The 23,566-nt window shown below is 39.3% G+C and overlaps 3 protein-coding genes across 3 annotated transcripts; 1 reads left to right on the top strand and 2 right to left on the bottom strand.

Annotated features, from left to right (window-relative positions):
* Positions 1-6,943, top strand: si:dkey-283b15.2 (neuronal pentraxin-1). Its single transcript, XM_068324774.1, has 6 exons — positions 1-130; positions 2,593-3,502; positions 4,160-4,622; positions 4,905-5,158; positions 5,310-5,489; positions 6,415-6,943. Exons 2-6 carry the CDS (start codon positions 2,807-2,809, stop codon positions 6,622-6,624), a joined length of 1,803 nt encoding a protein of 600 aa, XP_068180875.1. The 5' UTR covers positions 1-130; positions 2,593-2,806; the 3' UTR covers positions 6,625-6,943.
* A 1,527-nt stretch (positions 6,944-8,470) lies between these two features.
* LOC137601470 (protein BTG3-like) lies at positions 8,471-9,375 on the bottom strand. Its single transcript, XM_068323662.1, has 4 exons — positions 9,200-9,375; positions 8,942-9,079; positions 8,669-8,849; positions 8,471-8,512 (listed from the first exon to the last, which is right to left on the bottom strand). Exons 1-4 carry the CDS (start codon positions 9,373-9,375, stop codon positions 8,471-8,473), a joined length of 537 nt encoding a protein of 178 aa, XP_068179763.1.
* Positions 9,376-11,826: 2,451 nt separating this feature from the next.
* cyth2 (cytohesin 2) lies at positions 11,827-22,445 on the bottom strand. Its single transcript, XM_068324791.1, has 12 exons — positions 22,262-22,445; positions 19,923-20,073; positions 19,533-19,599; positions 19,333-19,451; positions 19,171-19,251; positions 18,902-19,014; positions 18,428-18,576; positions 18,220-18,331; positions 17,468-17,544; positions 15,956-16,027; positions 15,538-15,692; positions 11,827-15,342 (listed from the first exon to the last, which is right to left on the bottom strand). Exons 1-12 carry the CDS (start codon positions 22,326-22,328, stop codon positions 15,255-15,257), a joined length of 1,251 nt encoding a protein of 416 aa, XP_068180892.1. The 5' UTR covers positions 22,329-22,445; the 3' UTR covers positions 11,827-15,254.
* Positions 22,446-23,566: the final 1,121 nt, after the last annotated feature.

Genomic DNA, 23,566 nt, shown 5'->3' with positions numbered 1-23,566 from the left:
CGGAGGGATAAAAAGTGTTGAGCTCTCCTCTGCAGTAAATCTCTCTCAATCTGATCAGTGTGTGAGGAACTAAGACACTACAACAACTTCAGCGGGTGGATACACAAGCTGCAGGCACAGACGCACAAAGGTAAAGGTGTTTGAACTGGAACATAGGGGGAATTATCTGAAGTTGTTTCAACTGCAGCTCTGCAGTAACTCAAGGCAGTTGAGGGATCTACAAGTTGAATAAATCAGTGACATCTGGCTGAATCATATGGGTGGGATAATAGATCCTAACAGAGATTTATTTTGAATCTGTTCAACCCCATACTGTAGTTCTTGCTTTTTGTGATTTTCTAAGAAAACTAAGTGATGTTAAAATCCTATCTGAGGGCCAATGTTAAGTCTGTTACTCGAGTTACTCTTTAATATTTTTATGAATCTTTCATCAGATATGCCAAACACTACTGCCTTTGGTTATTCTTTTTATTTTCCTCATACAGAATAATTAGTTTTAGCTGTTTTCAGAACCTTACTTTAAAGCTACTTTATACATTTCTGCAAATTGTTCTTATCGATCAACCATATAGACCAACCATTTACTACTTTTGTTTGTTTCTATGGCTGCATCTCATACTTATTCTTAAGAAGAAGTAGGAGGTCACTGTAAATTGTAATTTCTTTCCTTGACAAATTGTACATCTAACTAGAAATGATGATTATCTGATATTTTAAGAGTTTGTGTTTATGCAGAGTTAGATAAGAAATGAACAGGAATTAAATATCATTTTCCCAATCAGTGATTGCTTAATCATATGTACCTGTGTTAGTATTGTTGGTGTGTAGCTGTAATATAAAAATACAATAGATAAAGCACACTTAATGTTAAAACAGCAGTAATGACTGTAAATGAACACGTCTGTTGTTTTTTGTTTTTGAGCCACTGGATCGACAAAAAGACGTTGATATTGATCCTGTAAGCAGAATGATTCTACTGCATGAGAGAGAATCGTGTTTGTGTTAATCAGCACACTTTGTTCTGCTAGCCTGGGATGTTTTTAAATCAGGGGTCTAAAGTGCACTTAATTTGGTTCTAATCACACTACTTAAATATCCGTCTTGACCATATGGTGCAGGGATGGAGCGCGATCACGTCGTCACCATGGATTACCACAAACACACAGAGGCATACAGGCCAGAGGAAGCCAACCTTGTCTCTGGCTGAGGTAGTACAACAACCACTCGTAATTAGGTTAATTGAGTGATCTGTGGGTGGTATTAAACTTAGGGATGAGTTGTGGAGATTGGGTGTGTCACGCTTCTTTACCTCCACCATCTGTCTCTACACTAAGCCCCGTAAATCGCAGCAGGAACTAGAGACACGGAAACATATAACCGCTAGTTCAGTGGTCACTTGCTTTACTTGTGATGATAAAATGACTCCAAAGATGATTCTCATTAAAAAAAAAGAAAAAAAGAAAATCATTATTATTGTTTGGAATTCCACAATTCATTTTTGTATCAGATTTTGAAGGGAGGGGCGGCACGGTGGGTAGCGCTGTTGCCTCACAACACGGCGGTTCCGGATTCGAGTCCCGCTCTGTGCGGAGTTTGCATGCTCTCCCCGTGTCTGTGTGGGTTCTCTCCGGGTTTTCAGGCTTCCTCCCACCTCCAGAAGCATGCACTTCAGGTTAATTGGCCGGTCCCAAATTGCCCGTAGGTGTGAGTGTGCGTGCACGTGATTGTCTGTCTTTGTGTGTGGCTCTGCGGCGCACTGGCGTCGTGCCCGGAGTGTGCCCCGCCTCACGCCCTACTCCAGCTCGGACAGGCTCCACCTCCCCGTGACCCGCTGCGGTGGATACAGCGGAAGAAAATGGATGGATGGTTTTTGAAGAGATCTCTGGAAGAGTAGAATATCATTCATGGGAGTGGATATAGTTCTATGTATTTTTCTCTCTGTTTCATTATTGATAAAACTATAGTGAATCATGTGTGAACTGAACACAAACATACACACACTGGAGAGGCTCGCCACTGCGAGCAACAGGTGGTAAGCGAGGTTTAGCTGCCGCATCACGTGTTTGCCATTTCAAAATGCCGACCCTGCATAATGAAGGGCATGTTGTGCTCAGAGAGGTCAGCAAGCCTTTTACCATATAGACAGGGAATATAAGATGATGGGATGTTTAAAGATCGTGTCGGAACTCAGGTTTTTACAGCACATTTCTGTAGATGTTAGGAGATGTCTTTTAGGCTCCTTCGGGTAAAATCAGGTCAGCATCTCCAAGGTAACTCACACTGCAGGTAATAATTAAAGTGTGGTTGGCTGGTCCTGCTCAGGATGCCACCTCTGATCCTTGTTTTGACATCTGCACCATCTAAGGTTGCCGGTCAGGCAGCTTGCAGCTAATTGAGGCCACAGACGTCACACTGAGGCGTTCACCTACAAACGCATCCCGCTGAGAACCGAGGACCTTTATCAACCTACAGTAGAGGTCTCACTTCTCTGTGTCCTTTGCTATGACATATAGCAGAATCAACACTGAATAGCAATCCACCCTCTCTCTGTTGATGTTAGTTAATGTAAAATCTGTGTTTTTTGTTTTGCAGGTTTATTCCATTCTTCACAGAGGACGAAATAAAGAAACAAGGCTGCATCCAGAGGAAAAGATATAATCTCACATGTCAAAAATTCTGGAGGCAAAACTGTGATTTCTACTTGTTCCTAACAGATGAGCCGATTCTTTGTGGATGGAGATTTTTCTTTTCATCACTTCATTTTGAAGTGAAGCCAAGATCTTTTGATTTGAAAGCTAAACCGTGGATGGAAGTCATGACAAACTCTCTATATCTACACTTGCTTCTTGTTCCTGCTGTATTATTTCTACTTTCAACCCTCTTTTGCCCTTCATCAGCCTTCTCAGGGTCTGACTATGACTATGGAGCTCACCCACGTTTTGTTTGCACCCCCATTCCTGTGGATGCAGATCCTGCCTGCTCCTCCACGGCAGCTTCAGGTGTAGGGGCGGCAGGGCCCAGCGGACCCGGGCATCACAGTGCACCTCCTGCTGGTTGGTGGGGGGCGAGCGAAGAAGCCAAAGCCACCATCCTCCAACTTAGGGAGAGCCTTGTTCAGCAGAAAGAGACCATCTTGGATCAGAGGGAGACTATCAGAGAGCTGAACGCTAAGCTCACCCTGTGCGAGAGCCTCGGGCGGGGTGCGGTGCCTCACGACCAGCACCACGGCACAGCTACACATTCCCATCACACAGGCATGACAAGTCAGCGATCTCCCACCGACGTCTGGCACCACAGCAACCATCAGGGTCATCATGAAAACAACAAGCTCATACCAGACTCACCTCACTATGTTTCTGCTGGGGGACAACATTCTGATGGAGATCAAGACAGTCACAACCAGGGGAAGGATAAACATGTGACACCAGGGGAAGTCACATCATCTCCAGAGCAGATGGAGAGGCTGTTGCATGCACTGAAGGAGAGGCTGGACAATCTGCAGGTGAGCAAGAGCTGACCATACTTTTCAGTGAATAGCTTTACCCTTTGTCTGTGTCTAACCCTAACCCTAACCCTAACACTAACTCACTATGTCACAAATAGATTCACTTTGTTGTACTTTACTGGCCACCGTAGAGTATAAACAGGGGTAGAAAGTGACACCACTGATGTAAGATCCTCTTCTGACCAGGAATGTTGTAGTTTTGGTGGGGAAAAAATCCTCTCTTGGTTCATTTCTCAGGGCTCTTCAGCTGTCACACATCCCTGGATCTTGATCAGAGATCCAGGGAATGTCATGAGCTGTGTGTATGTCAGTGTGTTAGAGGGTTAGGGAGGGTGGCACGGGTGTGACATCAGCTGTAATTACTCTGATCTCCCCTGACATGTTGGTAAGCAGGGCATTGGGACAAACCCCGGATTACCTGAGAGGGAAAAAAGCAGGTAGATGAAGGAAGACACACAGACTAGCAACACACCCAATTATTTAATTTGATTACTTCTGAATAACAGAAGTTTAAAGTGTTGCCTGTAGGTTGTCGGTGACAGATGACTTTTATGTTTGTGTCTGTGACAAAGCACCACCTTTGACCTCTCTGGATTTAGAGAAAATATTGTTGTTAATACTTTACATCCGTGCTTTTCTCGCTTCCACCACCAGAAGAGGAACACCTCCATCACTTATTCCACCTCTCTGAGGGAGTTGCTTCAAAGGAAGATCAGCACTCTGGAGCAGCAGCTCCACCATCGCACCACAGCCCCCAGCAGTCCGGACCCTCACCACGACGACAGCAACCACAGGGATGATGGAGAACACCATGATGCTGACACCAGTCACCCAGACGACCACATGGAGGATCACAATGATGGCAGTCACAGCGACACACACACGGACCATCACGATGACAGCCACGAGGATGACCACCACGACACAGACAGCAGCCATGATGACCATGATGACGACCACCACCACGATAGGGATGATGATGATGATGATGAGCACCATAATAAGGAAGCAGATGATCACAGTTACCTTCAACACACAGGATACAGAGCTCTTGGGCCACATGCTGATTTCCAATCCAATAAACTGGAGTCAATCCTCAACCAGCTGAGCCTTGCAGGTAAAAACAACATGCATTTACGTTTTGAGAAATGTCTTTTCAGTCATGTGAGTGGGTTGTCCTGCAACTGCATGAGATAAACATGCAGCATGAGACACGTCACTTTTGCACAAATGCAAAACAATAGACCAAAAGAAAAATGTGGATGAAGTGCACTTAAATTGTTCAAAAACATTCAAATCCAACCATCTACAATACAATAATTATAATCCTGGACATACCCATTCTGTTGAAGACGCCTTTGTCACACTAAAATAGAAATCATAACTTCTCCCAAAACAGGTTCCAGCAGGAAGAAATCCAAGAATGCCGATGCCTTCCAAATCAGTTTCCCCATAAGAACCAACTACATGCACGGACGAGTGAAGAGGACCCTGATGCACGAGATCTTTGCTCTGACTTTGTGTCTTTGGATCAAGGCGGGCGTGGGGCCTGGCCTTGGGACTCCCTTTTCTTACTCTGCACCTGGACAAGCTAATGAACTGGTGCTCATTGAGTGGGGGAACAACCCCATGGAGCTGCTGATCAATGATAAGGTGAGACCGAATAAACATAAACACATGATTATGGAGTCAAAGCCCTTGAAAACTTATCTTGATTCACAAAATTGGCTTATAATACCAATACATTTGTTTTCATGTTTGGTATGAAGTTTGATATTATATATTATTAATACCCCATCCCCAGGCTGCGACACTCCCCCTGTCTCTGAGTGACGGGAAGTGGCACCATGTGTGTGTGACCTGGACCACACGGGATGGACATTGGGAGGCTTACCAGGATGGCATGCAGCGGGGATCTGGGATCAATCTGTCCCCGTGGCACCCAATCAAGCCCGGAGGAGTCTTCATCCTGGGACAAGAACAGGTAAAGAAAAACATCTCTGTTCTCTGTTGGTGCTGATGTAATCAAACATGACCATAATGGGAAGAATAGATAGATAGATAGATAGATAGATAGATAGATAGATAGATAGATAGATAGATAGATAGATAGATAGATAGATAGATAGATAGATAGATAGATGGATGGATGGATGGATGGATGGATGGATGGATGGATGGATGGATGGATGGATGGATGGATGGATGGATGGATGGATGGATGGATGGATGGATACATACATACATACATACATACATACATACATACATACATACATACATACATACATACATACATACATACATACATACATACATACATACATAGACAGACAGACAGACAGACAGACAGACAGACAGACAGACAGACAGACAGACAGACAGACAGACAGACAGACAGACAGACAGACAGACAGACAGACAGACAGGCAGGCAGACAGACAGACAGACAGACAGATAGATAGATAGATAGATAGATAGATAGATAGATAGATAGATAGATAGATAGATAGATAGATAGATAGATAGATAGATAGATAGATAGATGCAAAAAGAGAATGAGTGTATTACGATCAATATTTGATCATGTTGTTATGATATGATATTCAACAAATGTATCAAAACTTGAATTATGTCAGGAATATTCAGAATAATCATATTTATATTTAATATTTAGCATATCAAATTCTTCTTTGCAAACCTTTGAAATTTGCTGAGTTTAGTTTTCTGACAGTCACCCTGTTCTGCAATGGCTTTAGGAACATAATCAAACCCCCACATATCAGGTAACATTTGACTCGTCCAGTAATTATATTTTCCCGTATAATTTATGTTATATATGATACAATCCTCAAAACAAAGCAGTTGCTACCGCAATCATGACCTGTTCTTTGTTTTCTCTTCCTCAGGACACTCTGGGAGGTCGATTTGATGCGACTCAGTCATTTGTGGGTGAGATGTCTGACCTGCACATGTGGTCACATGTCCTGACAGCCAGTGACATCTACAGCTTGGCGTCCTGCGGCAGCCACCTCAGAGGAGACGTCATCGCCTGGTCCAACATGGAGGTGGAGCTTCATGGTGGCGTCTCCAAATACCCTTTTGACCCCTGTCACTGAAGGCCATACCCACAATGAAGAAGTAAAGACGCACTAAGAACATTCTTCAAAAGCAAAAAAAGTCTGTTTGACTTTCAGTTTTTGTTTTTTGTTTTTTTCAGGATGATCACTCTGTGACCTCTCCATCAATGCCTTTCTTTAACTTAATCAGAGACTTTTTTAAAAGAACAGTAGGTCTTAGTGGTTTTGGGACTAGTGTTTTATTTTAAACAGAAAAATATGTATGTGACATATTGTCATATTGTTCATAAGACGTTATCATGTGTGATGAGTTCTGTTGTTGTGAAGTTAACAGCTGTATTTGGTTAGTTCTATTGTTACTTTTAATTAGAAGTTTTTTAAGTTTTTTTTTTCTTTTTCTTTCTTTTACGAAGATGTTCACTGGAGATACAGCTAATTTACCAAAGAAAATGTAGAACTGATTTGTGCTCAACTCAGTTTTGATAATTTGTGTGTTACTGATAGATCAATGTTTTGTTTTGGGAGAAATATTTGTCAGACAGAATCAAGTGATTCCCAGCCTCTGATGGTTTTCTACCCACAATTCCGGATTTCTTCTTGACATGTACTCAAGTGAAAATAGTACAAATGCAAACACTCTCACTATAAAAATAATAGAATTAAATGTGCAAAAAAACTCATGTTACTGTATGGACTCACAAACTCAAAATCAACAAAACAGTGTTTTCATTATTTTGTTGCGATGAGCAGCTGGTAAACAAATGATTACACCTCTAGCATAGCATCGTGCCTTTTTCAACTGGGGCTGTACAATCATCTTGACCTGATCACCCAAAAGTAATGCTTTAAACAAAATGTTTATTAAACATGTTTTTAAGGACTGTTTTCTTCACAATGAACGTTTATCTGACATTTATAGCTTTCTCTCCAATATGTAAGACTGGTCTGTGAAATTATGTTTTGTGTATAATCAAGTCATTGTACTGAGGCTTTTAATTTTCTGAAATGATCTGGCCTTCATTGTTTATATTGTATAAAACCCTGAATTTAGTAAGTTAGAATGTTGATATTCCTGAATGTGATTCATGTTTATCTTTCCTTAAATGACAGCATGAATAAAAGTGTGAAAGAGAATGTTTTTTGTTTTTCAGTCTCAATCCTGATGTAGTAGACCATCAGCCACCACATCTCAAATCACAAAACCTTTTGTTTGAATGTCTGCTGTGTATTAAATGTGCTATAGCTTTATGAACTACTAGCCTTTTGCTGATGCTGCCATCGAACAGTTACAGTATATTGTTGCTGAGGGTAAAACTACTGGTCAAGGCTAAAATACAGATAAAATGTGGACTTCTGTGGATAGGCACAGCCATTTGTCAATAATTCATGTCAGGGGTTCAAACTGAAGGACACTCATATGTATGATTCAAACTTGATACTATACAGACAGGAAAGACCTCCTAAATAGGTCTCCTAAATACAAATATACTTAACTCTGAAACTGGCATGAGAACCAGTTGGATGCTTGGATGGGGGATCACAATGTGATAGCCTATGTCAGAGGTACATTTATTTTATTACTATATTTTAGGGGGATTGGAGCTGTCTTTTTTCCTGCCCTCATGTGAAGTGTCCTATCTGATGTGTTATAGAAATAACACACACAGGCTTTTTCAACAGGCACCGAAGCTTCAGCACAGCACGTAACATAACTAGAGAAATGCCCAACTCATCATAAAATGGCAGATTAGTTTTTATTTGAGGTCATGAGTTAATTGTCTGTTAGCAGGTACATGACGGGATGAAAGGATGTTGACTGGAGGGATGAAAGGATGTTGTCTGGAGGGATGAAAGGATGTTTGCTGGACGGATGAAGGGATGTTGGCTAGTCCTGGAGGCACCCGTAGAGGAACATATGGTGGATTTTCTGGATTGAGCAACTTAAAAATAGAAGAAACCACATTGATAACCTGCTATCGACTGCCTCAGACACAATCCTAGTCCACCATTCCAGAACTTAAAATTCTGTCCTAAACCAGTAGGATACATAGTTATGGGGGTCCTAAACAACGGGATGCCTTACCCTGTCGGTGCTGGAGACTGTGAGAGGAGAACTATAACACCTCTCCACGTCAGAGGAAGGGGCAGAGTGGGAATGTGACATCACTTTATCCTTGAAACTTGTCATCTTTGCAGTGACTTTGTGCTCTTGCTCGCTGCTAGAGAGTCTGGTTGCCAAGAAATGATAATTTCTTTCTCCGATTCTAATGAGAACAGAGGGAGAACACGGCAGTCAGTCTTTTTGTTGGTCCATGTACTAGATTTAATTTCAGATGTTCATGACTAGTTCACTCACCTACACCAGACCTCACCAGGGTCCACCCACAGCGTCAGCTCAGGAGGCATGATCATCTCACCACTCTCGATTCCACTTTCCTGACAGCTCCAAAGCACATCTGGATCGGGTCCAGAGAACTGATTCACTCGAATGCTCCTGCGATCAAAAGCACTGTTAGTTTACGAGGGTCCTGACGCCGTCTGAAAAACAATTCAGTTTCAGCCCCAACAGTCACCACAAAAAAGATTGAATTTCATCTGAAGTGAGAAGCTTTACCTGAATGCCTGTCCTTTGCTGGGATTTTCAGGGTACCAGTGCCCTTCAAACTTTTTCTGCAAGGCAGACGCCAGCTTCTCACAAAACAAATCCAACTTGTGAGGCTCCGGCTTGCGGTGGGCCCTTTCCACCAGGTTCCTCAGGAACCACACAGCGGCTGCAATTTCTGCTTTCATTCTTGTGTTTGTTTGGTTTTTTCCTCTTCTGTCCTGCATTGCCTGAACATTGTTCAGATAAACAATAAATCTAAAGTACTGTGTTAGAGAAACCACCAAAATGTTTTGTAATGCATGGAAATGACTGCAGAGCAAAGACACTCAAGAAAAAATGTATTTGAATAGTTAAAAAATGTTAAGTATGCTTATATAGTTAACACTTTTGAATATATAAGAAGATTTTTGTATTAAACTTGTAAATATTTCTATATTCTATCTGCCTGAACACACAACAGGACATAAATCAGTAAACTTACTTTATACATTGAGCGAATGAGCAGTGAATGACAACAATATAGCTGTCATTACATTTATAGCTGCCGCGCTTTGAAGTGCAAGTTCCGCCTACGAACTATTCCCATTGGTTACTAAGGTCCAGTGCAGCACACTCATTGGTCAAGTAATACGTCACAAAGAAAAAAGAAAAAGTTGCCGTTGTGACGCGTAAACGACATTTTTGATTTGTTTTGCATCTAAATTTGTCATAATTTATTAAATAAATAATTAATTAATTAATTAATTAATTAATTAATTAATTAAGTTTAACAATGTCATTTCTTTAGTTAATCTATAAAATTTCAAACTCATGTTTGCACCGTAGCGTCACAACATTTAATTCATAAGTAATCACACTGTATTTCGTAGATATTTCAAGATATTAATTTAACGTAGCTTAATTTACGAACTAACTCATATTTTAAATTTTAACTTTCCTAACTTATTTAATTTTCCTAACTTCACCTCTTTTGTTATAATTTGTTTCTAGTAAAGGTTTCACTGAAACAGGTCTAGAGAAAACGGTGACACCTCAACCGGAAACAACGAATCCTGGCGGTTAGTGTGACAGGATTGTCCCCTGCATGTAGATGTACCAGTGTAATACATAAACTTTATATTTTTTGAACTTCCTCAAATATCTTACTTTTTACATATGTGACGTCTTTTGTTTCCATGAATTGTTTTGCCATTGTTTCCAGTGGGACATTTATTGAAGTTGCACACAGGCAGGTTTTCTCATGCCGGAAGTCTGGAAAAAGGAGTAAACTGGATTTCTTATTGTTCCGTGAAGCGAATTCATTTGTAAATGCCTGGTACAGTACTTTTGGTTATTTTGTGTAACATGTTTTGTGGTGTGAGAATGCCTACTGTCACTTTCGTCGTTTGTAAAATTATAAATATGCAAATTAGCGTCAGAAAATACTTGAGAATTGTCTAATGTTAAATTAGCATCCAGTTGATGCCATCTGAAGTGTTACAGGTATGTTTCCTGAGTTGTTAAGAAACTTCTAAAAAGATTTGGCCTGTACTTTATTCAGAACTCTTTGTATGTATTTTCATTCTTTTAACTTGTCTCACTTTTTCAAAATGACACTACAGGACCACAAACATTGCTGTAATACAGCATCACACAGTAGGCCATGATGTCCTGACATGTGTACTGAAACGTGTAGCCCATATTAGAGGTAGATTTATTGCATACCGCTTCAAAGCGGTGATGTAATTGTCAGTGTTTTGATCTACAGTATCGCTGCACTAGCTTTGATCTATGGTCAAAGCTAGTGCATAGCTTTGACTAACCCTGGAAGGTCAAAGCTATGCACTTGTCAGATACTACTTTCAGGATACCCTGACCTGCCCTTCGCGGGATGTTGCAGTCTCTGACTGCCTTGTTTTATTATTTTGATTGTCATGTTGAAAATCTGCAAAAAAGGGGATGGCAACTTTCTTTAACCCCTTCTTCTATGTGATGTTTTTCAGAAATAAATACTGATCGACCAACTCCACGTTTCCCTTCATCATTGTTCATCATAGCCATGCGAAGACTTCTAAATATTAATGTAACAAGCTGGTTAAAAACTATTGCATAGAATAACTAAATAATAACTAAATAATTGATTTAACACTTTAACGTCTTTAGCTAATCAGAACAATTTTGAACATGTTTGCGCTGCAGCATCAAAACATTTAACTGATAATAACGCTGCATTATGTATAGACGTTTTAAAAAATTAAATAACGTATATTAATTTACGAGCAATAATTATTTTAATTTTCCGTGAACCTGCTGTATTTAGAGAAGCATGTGATAATTGTCCAGTGTAGGAATGGTAAGAAGTTAATGGAAATGTATCTGAAGGGTTCTGACCATACTGAACCCCTCAACGTCGAGAGATCTGACCTCTCAACGTAATTGACCAAATGTTCATTATCAAAAAATAAATAATTAAAACACAGTGAAAGCCCCCTGGTCCAGATATGTGCTGTTCTACCTGTTGTTCTTTATGGTTATGACTCGGAGATCCTGAAGATGGATGGATTCTAAAGCCGCTTGAGGCAAACCTGTTGGACTAAATAAAATTTACTTAAATGAACATAAGACATAAAAATCACACGACAACCCATCATCTTCGTTCACCTTTTATTGTTATACAGTAGTTACTGGCACCAGTGTATTGTGACTTTCCTTTTGCTACATTTACAGATGATCAATTCATCTTCACCTCACTGTAAATAAATAAATACAAAATCAGCACACTTTGTAAAAGAGGTGGTCATTGGTTCAAATGAATCAGAAAGGGACTGAGGCCCAGATTCAGTTTGATCATTTCACTTTATTCATTCATTCTATTATTGTAATGGAAACACTTTTCCCAAATGGTTTTTGGCAACTTTGCACAGAAAGTGAAGGCCTATGGACAGTCCATGTCGCAAGCACCTACAAGCACTTAGATAGGCCTTTGTTGGGTTGATGAAGTAATACAGCTAAAGGCAATCCTACATGTGTATTTGACAGGCATACCCCTGCTGAGTTTACACGTTTAGATCCCACAGGTATAACACCCCATCCAGCTTTATACGGTGAAAAATACAGTTCACTGTTCAGAAACATTGCTGCTATAGCTGCCCTGACCAGTGGATTGTTATACAGTAATTATACACAATTCATAGTTCATCCTTCAGTGTACTGCAGTGTATGTAGATCACCAGCAAAGAGTGCCACACAGTATTGGAGTATTGTCAGTCAAAGTAACAGCATTTTCTTCAAAAATGCTAAAATTGATAAAGTGCAGTAGACAGCTATTTTTACTACCATTTCAAAACTCCAATTCAATAAGTACTGACAGGTTTATGAACTGGATATCAAGCAAGTCGATCACTGGACACAAATCTGAATATTTGACTATATATAATGAATATATCAGTGTTCCTTGTTTTGACACTGTTCTATGATGGAAAGGTTCAATTGAGCTAGAGAAAAGCTTTCTCACGGTTCAAGTGGATACTAAGCAGCCAATGAATCAATAAAAGGATGGAAGTTTAACAGTCAGACTTATTACTGTACTTCTTGTGCTTTCAACAAGTCTGTTTTACTTCAAATACCAACAGGGTGGTCCAGAGAAAAAACAGACTACTAAACATATCTTCAATACTTTCTAATTCAAGAAACTATAAGATTTTTCATTCTATCTATAAATCAACTTCTCTTTTCAATGGGATTTTTCCAATAGGGAACACTAACTTCTCACATCAGTGCACTAGCATTACCAGCGATGCCTCAGTTCATCAACATGCAGTCCTACAGTAGCCCGTACAAAAATCAGATTTTAACAAAAAATAAAGAATAAATTAAATCATTTCTATGTGTCTTCTATGCTAACATCTATTTACAAACGTATACATTGGAATGAGCTGCCTTCGTGATTTCTTCCAAGTAACTATAGCAGACAGATGAGGCTCTAAGTTACATTTCTGACAGTAAAAGCTTGTGAGAGAGATGTTGGTGTTCATCTTGTAGTGTCCAGCGGGTGGGACATAATCTGTGACATGCAGGCACGTTAGTAAAGCCACAAAACTTGACTGTTGCTCAGTGTAGTGTTATGAAGGATTCCCCAAGCATCTTGCCTGGAACTGGACATTTCTCTGCTGCTGCTCAAACATGCTGAAAAACATACTGACTCAGTCAGCAGAAGCAAGCAGCAATCTGGAAGGAGAGAACTGCTTATATTTGTCTCTAAGCTGCTTGACTTGCAGAGGGCAAGCAAAGCAGTCATTTAGCCATGAGACCCAGCCATATTTGAACCTTGGTGATATGAAATAAGAACACCAACATTTTCCTCACAAAACAAGTATCTCGGTGTGAACAGTAGTCATGTGCATTTAAGCAATTACAGGTACCATACAAAGCAATGGTCACATCTCATTCTATTCTGACCAAATTCGATCCCTCCCACCACTCTGATTAACGCTGACTGAAGACATGTGTCTGAATAATGAGTTCAGATGTTGTGTGTGGGATAAAGCAATTTCATATTTAAGCAGGATCAATAAATATTTAAGACTTCCTAAGAACCGAAACTGCTTGCTACCCTGAAGACCAGGTTCATCAAATGAACAATGTCAGAAGACACCATTTAGAGGAGCTTTGGCCGCACCGGCATTTCCAGATATCAGTTTAACAGTTGGTTATAGATAAGTTCCAAATTAACATTCGGCCAGCCTTAGACATGATCTGACATTTTAAAAGTTTTTTTGTTGTTGTTTACAAGAGTGAAGAAGGAAGTTGGAAGAATAATGGAAGATTCAGGAAAATTAAGATGCAAACGCCTGTGACCACAATGATCCCAGCATTTTCAAATCCTCCATTTTCCCAGTATTTTTGAATGACAGGCCAAAACAGAAATAAAGGTGTTTTTGGCAAAACTATTTAACACCGCTGGTATATTAGGTTTATTGGGAAAATTTATCAGCTGTTTGCAAGAACCAAATCAAATAGCTAAAAAAATCAAATGTTTCACGTGTTTCTCCCCCAAATATATCCTAAACTTTTTTTTACTGACTACTGCAGTCTCCAGATGTTTTACTCCTGGAAAAGCCTAAAACTTTGCTGTTTGATCTGCTGGAAACATGACACATCCACGCTCCAGCTCTTGGCAGCATCCTTGAGGAATCTTAGCTCATTCCTCATTGGCAAAACTTCAGTTCTATTCATAGGTTTCTATGCTGCAACCAGCACTTTAAAATCCCACCTGAGATTTTCTATTGCATTCAAGTCAGGTGACTCTAACTCTAGAATGATCCAGAATTTCTCCCGAAAACAAGTCTTGGGATCGCTACCCTTTTTAGGATGATTTTTTCCCCTCAATGCTCTACAAACCCTAAACTTTGCCAGTTTATTTATATAATTAACCTTTCCTGTGTTTTCTGTCGGATGTGGCTTACATCTTGGAGTTTGAGAATGAGACATTATGTAAGTGTAGGTCTTTAAAGAAAAAAACTTCAGGTCTTTACTGCTAAAGTAACTCTTTCAGTTGACCTGTGTTGAAACAATCTCAATTGCAAATGTCATCTCTACAGGATTCTATACAGCAGGTTGAATAAATAGAATATTGCAGTGATCAATAGAATAATCATTTAACTATTTAAAATGTTATTGGTTCCTGCAAACAGCTTATGTACAAAATGTTTGCCAATAAAACTCATATACAATGGGGATTGATTTGCTACCAAATGTATCAAAATCAGAGTGTGTATGTTTAAGACACATTTTGGGGGAATGTGGTGAGAAGATGGGACAGACAGTTTGCTATGGCTGTAGTGCTGTCAGACTGTATATAACAGCAGTAGTGTAAAACCAAAAGAAGAGGCGGCCACAGAAGGTGTGAATGTGGTTTTAAAGAGTCTGGAAAACAGGATAGCAAGAAGTCAGATGAGGGTGCATTTGAAGAAAAGGAGATGGGGAACAAAACCTATGAAAAGGTAATAAGAAGCAGGAATGAAAACACGTCCAGTGTTAGGAGACACAAGACGGACAAAGACAGGGAGGGAATGGAGGGAATAATTTATGGTTGTTCCTCCTTCTTCTTCAGAGATATACGTTTCTTCCTGGCAGCAAGCATTTCGTAGAAGGGGTCAACACTGACAGCAGATCTGTACAAGTGACAAATAGACACTATTGAGTCAAGACATGCGATTTTAAAAAGTACATTAACATGCAGACTGCAGTTAGAAATTAAATTAGGACCTTAAACACAAAGTGACCCAGTGTTGGGACACAATGTTTCATCGGTCTACCACTACCTTCATTTTTTTGTCACATTACCGTCCTTTTTTCCATGTACATACTTGATGCTGTGGATCCATTCATCCTTCTCTTCGGGTGTAGGAGCGGAGATACGGTACACCATATGGTTCCCCTCCACTACTCTCCCATCAGCCTCTGTTTTACATGCCTTGATTAGCTGACCACGGTTGTTGGGGATATATAACTCAAAGCAGTTCTGAGGGGAAAGGCAGAGAAGATTGGATGAACAATCATATTAAAGCAGCTGAGGCTCAGGAGGGGAAATAGTCATCGACTCAGTGGTTCCCAAACTCAAACAGTGTACATGTAGATGTGAAGATCTGGTCACTGGAAGCCTTATGGGCTACTCACTGTTCCCTCTCATCAGGGCCAAAGGGGGAATAAAGTATCCCTCATACTGACTAAACTGTAAATAGAACTACCTCTTGCCTATGTATTTCAGAGACAATTCAAACTTACAGGTTTTCTTGGGTCTTCAACTTCGCGGATACTAAGGTTTTCCAATGGAATGATTCCTCGTGGTTCCTTATCCTGTCAGAAGGAAAGGAATTTAAACATTAGAGCAAAAAGGTTTCTACAAATACAAGCTCTTTACATCCTAGTCGGAATTTTTGTGTGAATTCATGAACAGAAATGCATCCCATCTCTGAAATAGTTCTGACTGTTAAAAATAGAGCAAAATTGTACGGGTAATTGTTTTTTCCCTCTCAACAAAAGTACTGTAGTCAATGCATGACCACAATACCTGGTCTTTTCATAATAAAACATTAAAATACTTTCAGAAAGTTTTTTATTTCAGAATACAACACTTTTCAAATTAAAACATCTCCACATTATTCTTTGACGTATCACGGACCGGCCTTCATTTGCTCGATAATCGTTATTGATGCCAGGACAGCTGTAGTCTAATAATAAATCATCCGCAGTGGTTTTGTGTAAATGCAGACATCAACAGACAATAAACAACCTTTTTTTATAGATTGATAATCAACATCTCTGTAAACAAAACAATTGTAAGACATAATGATATTAAAAACTCGGTTCAAGTGACGGCAATGATGAGGTTTATTTTGAAATATAGTGACTTACAATCAGTGAATTCAACGTAGGAGAAATACTGATCATTTCCAATAAAAGAGTGAATAAGTCAATCAAATAATAATAATTACAATAATGAGATTTAGTGGTTGGGGACCGCTGACCTAGGGGTAACGAGAGACAATGACACCTGAAGTGTGTTTCGGACGTCCAGTCTACTTTGCAGTTTGGTTTTGTTTACGGTCACCGCAGAAAATCCTGCTTTACAAAGACAGGTGGTTGGAAGCAGGGTTTACGATACTATTTGGGCGATCTCAGGATAATCTGCCTTGACTCTAATCCAGAACACCGGCGCAGTAGTGAGCGCTTAATTTAGGGGTAACATGTCACGTGACCGAGACCTGTCAAGGAGGACAGGCGCATGCATTTGTCTGTGCATCATTCCGCACAGACGTCACTTATCAAAATAAAACATCTTTAGACTGGTAAACAATAAAAAAAAAAAAAAGTAAAACCTTCTGTGCCCCCCGGTACCTAATGTCCCGCGACCAGCTACCAGGTCGCGACCCGGTAGTTGGGGACCACTGACATAGATGGATGTAATGGAGAATCTCTGCTCTTAGTTTGACACTTTCTAACTTCAGTTCAAATTAATGATTTATATACTGTATAGATATTTTAACTGTTACATAGCGCACACACACACGCAAGCTCTGTCTCTCTATCTTTCTCTCTCTCACTCTAAAAATTAAAAAAAAAAATTAAAAAGGAGAAAAAAAATAAGTTGTGTCGAGTATGACAATTCTTGTTCATGCATACTTTGTAGTTAATAATTTCCTGTTGCATACGTTGTATTAATTAAATTAAGCAACTCCATGTTTTAAAGTCTAAGCTACATAAATATTGGAGTGACACTGTCAAATTAGCACTTACTGTAGTGTATTCAAAGTAATAAAGGCAGTTATCTGTGAGGATAAACCATCGGCGCTTCCAGGTTTTAACTCGCCCCCCTGAAACAAATAAAAAACAATTCTTGAAGAGTGTGAGGTAAATAATAAGATTGGGTTCAAAACTAAAGGGGATACTACTACATGATCTTCACATTCTAGTAGCTAACTATATAGTAATTCTTCTACATAGAACTTTATAACTACAAAAACTCTGTCAGTACATACCTCCTGAGAAAACAAACAGCAGCAGCAGAGGGTAGAAACCACAATGAAGAAGCATAGACAAAAGCAACCCAAAGATTTAAAGAAAAAAGTGGACAAAAAATGTGAGGCAGCGGGGTGGGGGGAGAAAGAGAGAGATGTTATTAGTGGCATAGAAATCACAGCCCCACCATGCAAAAGAACACAATCAGATTCCTGCTGACATGACGCAAGAAAGTGAATCTCATTTAATGTTATGGCAATGTTCAAAAGCCACAACATTGTGAGCCAACATGTCAAGTGAAGGCAGAGCCAGCAAACCTCAGAGACAGATCAGCAGGTTTGTTACAGCGCAAAGCTTTAAAGAGTTCCACAGCAGACAGCACCCGTCACAGTTTATAATAAGAAACCTTGGATTCTTGTCCAATACAATGAAATATTTGAATTTAGTTGTGCAACATCAGGATTACGGCTTCTATGTAGGGTATAAATACTTCACAATAAAGCAAAAGGGTACCAGTGGCAACAACTCACCAAGTTTAAGAAGCCAGCCCTCTCTGTCAGGGTTGAAGAATGTGTGTGTCAGGTCATTACCATCATCCTCAGGGATCTTGAAGGGCTCATTTTTAATACTTTCATACAGATTCTGGAAAAGCATATCAGATTAAAACAAAAATCCATTTACAATGTGCATCTTAACAGTCACTTATCCATAACCAAAGAGCAGTAGAACTCATCCTACTCTGAGCAGCTCTTCAGGGAGGTCTCCCCCTTCGTTGATGCCTCGGTTCATAGAGATGAAACGGTCCACACCAGGTTTATCTCTCACATTTGGGTTATGGAGGCTTGTGTTCAGCATAATTATGGCAAATGACAGCACATAACATGTGTCTGAAAACAGGAGAGACATGCAGGTTAATGCAGCAACACTGATTCCTGTTCTCAATATCTGTCTCTTTCTTAATATCAACAATAAACTATAAAATCTACATTCAAGAACACAGATATCAGAGTGCAGATATCACACACCAGACCATTTCCTCTAAAGGGGCCCACAATTTACATTACAGTATTTTACACCTGGGAAATGTCCCTTGCTGTGACCCACTGCAGGAAAATAAAGTTTGATTTGAAAACAACATCTCCCAATTACACAGAGAAGAAGGTAAGCTAAACCGCTGAATGAAATGCTGCATAATGGTGAGGTTTTGTTCACCAGTGCTCTGGAAGACGCCAGGGTTACAGTGGCAGTATCTCTGAGCAAAAGCCTCCATCATCCTGTCAATCTTCTGGGCTTCACCAGGCAAACGGAAACTCCAAAGGAACTGTCTGTAAAAAAACAGGACAAGATTCAAATCAGGGCAAAGAGGTTAAATTCAGCAAATGAAGGTAAAACTATAAAGTCTCTACTGATTTCCTTGATAACTTCTCAATGACTGTTTGTCCTCGATTTAAAACAGTATTCACCCCAAAATGACATCTCACCTGAGGGCCTGAACGAGGTTGAGATCAGTAAACTCATGGAGGTCAACGAAGGCCTGAAGAACTTTGATGTTAAAGTCATCCCTAGAGAAAAACAAGAGAGGACAGGATTACACATGTCTGACATCAGAGAAAAAGAATACAATATATTTTGAGATTGAGCACCTTTCTCCCAGATAGTCTCCTATAGCAGTTTTGTTGAGGCCCTCTCCTTTGTATAAGAACTGAGCAATGTCTTCTGAAGTGTGTCTGAGCAGCTCATTCTCCACCAGAAACACGATACCCTTTAAAGAGCCAAAGTAATACCATAAAACTAAGAAATAAGGAAGATGATGCAGACACACAAAAACATTTAAGATTCATACCTTTTTAGGGTCCATGTTGAATTTTTTCCTGCCCATTGCCACATGTCTGCTTTTCTGTAAAGTTTTGCTTGAGGGATTGAAAATTGTAAGAAAATTACTTTTTTATAATTTAAATTTGATTCCTTTTTTTTAACATATCTAATTTCAAATTGTAAAGGCATTAGCTCAAATTAAAAAATTCAAAATCACTGATTGTTATCATGCTATGAATTTTACTACCAAAATTGTGGAAAAACAAAACCAAAGCTATAAAATAAAACTATATGTTCAAAAGTATAGCAACATAATTATTAGACCTCAAATTCTAAAGCAGGCATTTTATCAAAGAATCAAAATTATTAATATATTATGTTAACAACATTAAGCTGAATATTAATTTATTTGCTTTACCTGCCCTCTGTGCTTGTCTCCAGTCCTTCCACCTCCAAAATTGCCTCTCGTAATTCCTCTCTGAGCCTCTGGATCTCCTGCATCAGGATGCCCTTCCTCCTGCGGATGTCCTCTAGCTCTGAGCGCTCCTCTGGGCTCAGGTCTACTGGGACTGTAAGGCAGAGAAGTAGATTAACTGTACTGCTGTTGTTGCAGATATAATATCTAACTGTGTCCAAATAACCAGAGGTCAAATTAATAACGATGCAAAGCCCTATTTCTGCATCTGCATCCTACTTATTAATATCATCTTATTCCACACTACACGAGCAATTGCTGCGAAATCCTTACAATAAACTGCCTCTAGATTCAAGAGTTTTATTGTCACATGGACAGCAAACAGGCAGTTATGCTATGCAATGAAACTTTTATTCTTTTCATTCGCCCTAAGAACATGACATTAAAAATTAAAAAGAACATTGTAATAAAGTAACAATAAATAAACGATTAACAGCAGCAATAAAAAGTATAGTGTTATGAATATGTGTGTGATGGCCTGTGGGTAGAAACTGTTTGCCATCCTTGTGGTCCTGGATTTCCACCACCCGTAGCGTCTGCCTGATGGTAGTAGTGTGAAGAGAGTGTGCGGTCTCTGATGAGGTTGTGTGTTCTACGTAGGACTCGGGTTTTGTAAGCGTGTCGCAGTGAGGGGAAGGCCGCCCCAGCACTGGAGTGCCTTCCTGCCTTTTTTCCCTACCAGACCGTGACAGAGGCAATAATGACAGTCTATATAGGGCATCTGCAGAATAAGCTGACGGTTTTGGTTGAAATGTGAAACTTTCTCAGTCTCCTCAGGAAGAATAATTTCTTGGTGATTTGAGGTATTGTGAGACCCGGTGAGGTCCTCGCTGATGTAGGTGCAAAGACTTGGGGTCCCAGTGCTTAGTTCTTGAGCTGGGTGTGCAGCAGTGGACTCTGACTGACTGGGGCCTGCTTGTTAGAAAGTTCAGCACCCAGTTACAGAGGGAGGGTGTCAGTCCAAGTGAAAGGAGCTTGTCTGTGAGTTTGTGGGGGATAACAGTGTTAAATGCAGTGTTATAAAGTCTATAAACAGCATTCTGAAAAGGCAGTGTGGATAGCAGTGTTAACTGCATCATTCGTCATGACTACATCCTTTCAAAGCACTTGATTATGTGCTATTTGATGATAATCATTTAGGCAGGTCACATCTAGATTATCATATAAAGAAGAATTAATAATGCTCATTTATGGATTCTTAAAAATTGAGCAAGACAGACGTTTATGGACCTAAAAGGCCCCTAAATATACAGAACTACTGTCCGAGTGAGACAGCTTGATTTTATCAGTAGAACTCTCCCTGAGAAACATCTGGATTTGGTTCCAGTACCAATTCATAGTTGGTAGAGCATGCAGGTTACACTAAAGTGTGATAAATATAAAGCTCTATCGTTGGAATAGTTGTACTGAGCTGAGCATTTAGTTTCTGTTTTATCAGATATCCTCTCTAAGGTTTCAGCTACAGTGAATTATTTTTAATGTGTTGCATCGTAACTAAGAATGACCGAAAGCTGGTTTACAGTAAGCCATATTCACCATAGATTTAGACATAGATTTAGATTTAGATTATAACTGTTAGATAACTTCAAGACAAGTCCCTTATTCACTTCATACAATTTAGATGTCGGAAGACCCGGAAGTCTCCAAATAAACCAACGAGACACTGTGATATTTATGTGACATTTATTTCAGCCTGAACTTGGCTGAAGAAAGAAACACAACAAATTATTGCTGCGGCACAAAATCCACCAAGAAATCCAGCCAGTTCAGTTTAGAGGAATGGAGGACTTGAAAGAAGTCAACGTGGTTACTCTGCAAAACAAACAGCAGCTCTAAAACACCATCAACCACGCCCCGTCTGGGTTAGCGACCACACTTTATCTCCCAATACGGAAGCCATATTTACTACAGACGCAGTGTTTCCAAATAATTTATTTCAATAAGCCCTTCTGTCACTTGGAGGCTGGTTGGGGTGTTTAATACGTATTGAGGTGAGCTAGCATAGACGTTAGCTAAGAGCACACAGTGAAAATGAATTCAGTATTTGGTTTGCTCCAGGTTAAGCGAAATATATTTAGAGCGCTTTTAAGTTCTGTGCGTGTACACGTTCAATATTCGGAGAAGTGGGTAAATGGTTTATGATGATTATCAATTAGGTATTCAATGGAGTGAATCAGTGTGTCACACCTGACCAAATAAAAAACAAAACTGAGCCCCTAGCTACAACTAGCCACCTAGCTAGCGATAGCCTATGTAAACAGCTAATTAGTAAGTCTACTTACTGTAGTCCAAATCATCCATTTTAGGCGCTTTACTTTTAGGCATAAATATTCCAGAGTTGACTGTCATTCAATATGAAAAAATATGGACAAATGCATGAATATTCCCTCAAAACCAAAGCTAAAAAATAGACAGTCCCTGGTGTGAAAATATTGGGCCAGAGACAAAGAAGGTGGCGACACCGGAAACAACCAGCCAGTCTAATTCCGGATTTATTTTTTTTTCAAAATAAGGTCACTTGTAGTCAGTAATGCAAAAATGGAGCTTGACGTGACAAAAATTAATGAAATGAAATCTACTTCATTTAAACAAAACAGCAATACGAAATTAATAACTAAACTAGAAAAATATTTTAAAAAATTAACGAAAGAAAAATGAAAGAAAAAGATGAAAAAATGGTTTAAGAATAAAACGTATATCTAAATTACTATGTAAAACTTTGTTCAATTGTGCAAAACGCTTTGCTTTGCGATGTAAATCTGTGTTACACATTCTACTTGTAATCTGTTTCTTTTTCTGGAGGCAGAGAGAAAACAAGTTCTCTTTATGTGGCATATTAGAGATTTTAAATGCTCTCGGAATCCCTCTGGTGGTCACAGGCGCTCTAATCAGCCGCTTAAGGACTGAACTGCATTTAAGAATTTGTTGCTTAAATATTCAGCAGCACCTGCACACACGTTTCTCAATCTTTTTGGAAATAGACAGATATACTCAAGGGATTTAAAAACGCACCACTCATTTAAGATAATTTGTGATTATAACATTTCCCTGTTTGAAAATTGGTTGTACATGAATGTCATGCAAGTTTTGCGAGAACGGTCCACATATAAATAAAATTTAAATACAAAATAGTAACATGCATGCTAACAATATGTTTTTGAACACAAAAATATCATTACATTTTGTTTTGCTGAATATCTTTGTGCCCACAGCAATCCTGTGCAAGTAATTTTTTACAATAAGCATCTTGATATGCTACATGGGTCAGATTGATTGTAAAAACATGGCTCTAATAATATTTGTGAACAAAGTTTCAGGGGATTAAATCTTTTTTATGTATAGACAAAAGTTAGAACTTAAACTTCAATGAAAAATGGACTTACATTTGGAAAGAAATAGCATGAAAAGTTCACACTCCTCTAAGAGACATTTGAGTGGTTATCTTGAGCTTCAACCATAAATATAATTTATAGCTCTCTAACCACAAATCCATTGAGGTTAAACTCAATGGATTTGTTGCAGCCCATCATTTAAAACTGAGTGCATCCAGAATGTTATTTGGAACTGCACCAAATTCCACACCTCAC

Source organism: Antennarius striatus, chromosome 9 (genome assembly GCF_040054535.1).
Source record: "Antennarius striatus isolate MH-2024 chromosome 9, ASM4005453v1, whole genome shotgun sequence".
NCBI lineage: Eukaryota > Metazoa > Chordata > Actinopteri > Lophiiformes > Antennariidae > Antennarius > Antennarius striatus.
This window is presented reverse-complemented; position numbering and strand designations above follow the sequence as displayed.

Bases quoted from the DNA above. Each gene is read 5' to 3' on its own strand.
- cyth2 (XM_068324791.1), bottom strand. From the start codon at position 22,328: ATGACAGTCAACTCTGGAATATTTATGCCTAAAAGTAAAGCGCCTAAA. The intron at 19,452-19,532 runs GTATGAATCTTA...GGCTCTTTAAAG, and splicing joins TCAACATGGACCCTAAAAAG to GGTATCGTGTTTCTGGTGGA. The intron at 18,577-18,901 runs GTGAACAAAACC...TCCTGTTTTCAG, and splicing joins TGGCGTCTTCCAGAGCACTG to ACACATGTTATGTGCTGTCA.
- LOC137601470 (XM_068323662.1), bottom strand. From the start codon at position 9,375: ATGAAAGCAGAAATTGCAGCCGCTGTGTGGTTCCTGAGGAACCTGGTG. The intron at 9,080-9,199 runs GTAAAGCTTCTC...TTTTGATCGCAG, and splicing joins AGCAAAGGACAGGCATTCAG to GAGCATTCGAGTGAATCAGT. The intron at 8,850-8,941 runs GTGAGTGAACTA...TGTTCTCATTAG, and splicing joins CCTGGTGAGGTCTGGTGTAG to AATCGGAGAAAGAAATTATC.
- si:dkey-283b15.2 (XM_068324774.1), top strand. From the start codon at position 2,807: ATGGAAGTCATGACAAACTCTCTATATCTACACTTGCTTCTTGTTCCT. The intron at 5,159-5,309 runs GTGAGACCGAAT...CCCCATCCCCAG, and splicing joins AGCTGCTGATCAATGATAAG to GCTGCGACACTCCCCCTGTC. The intron at 5,490-6,414 runs GTAAAGAAAAAC...TCTCTTCCTCAG, and splicing joins TCATCCTGGGACAAGAACAG to GACACTCTGGGAGGTCGATT.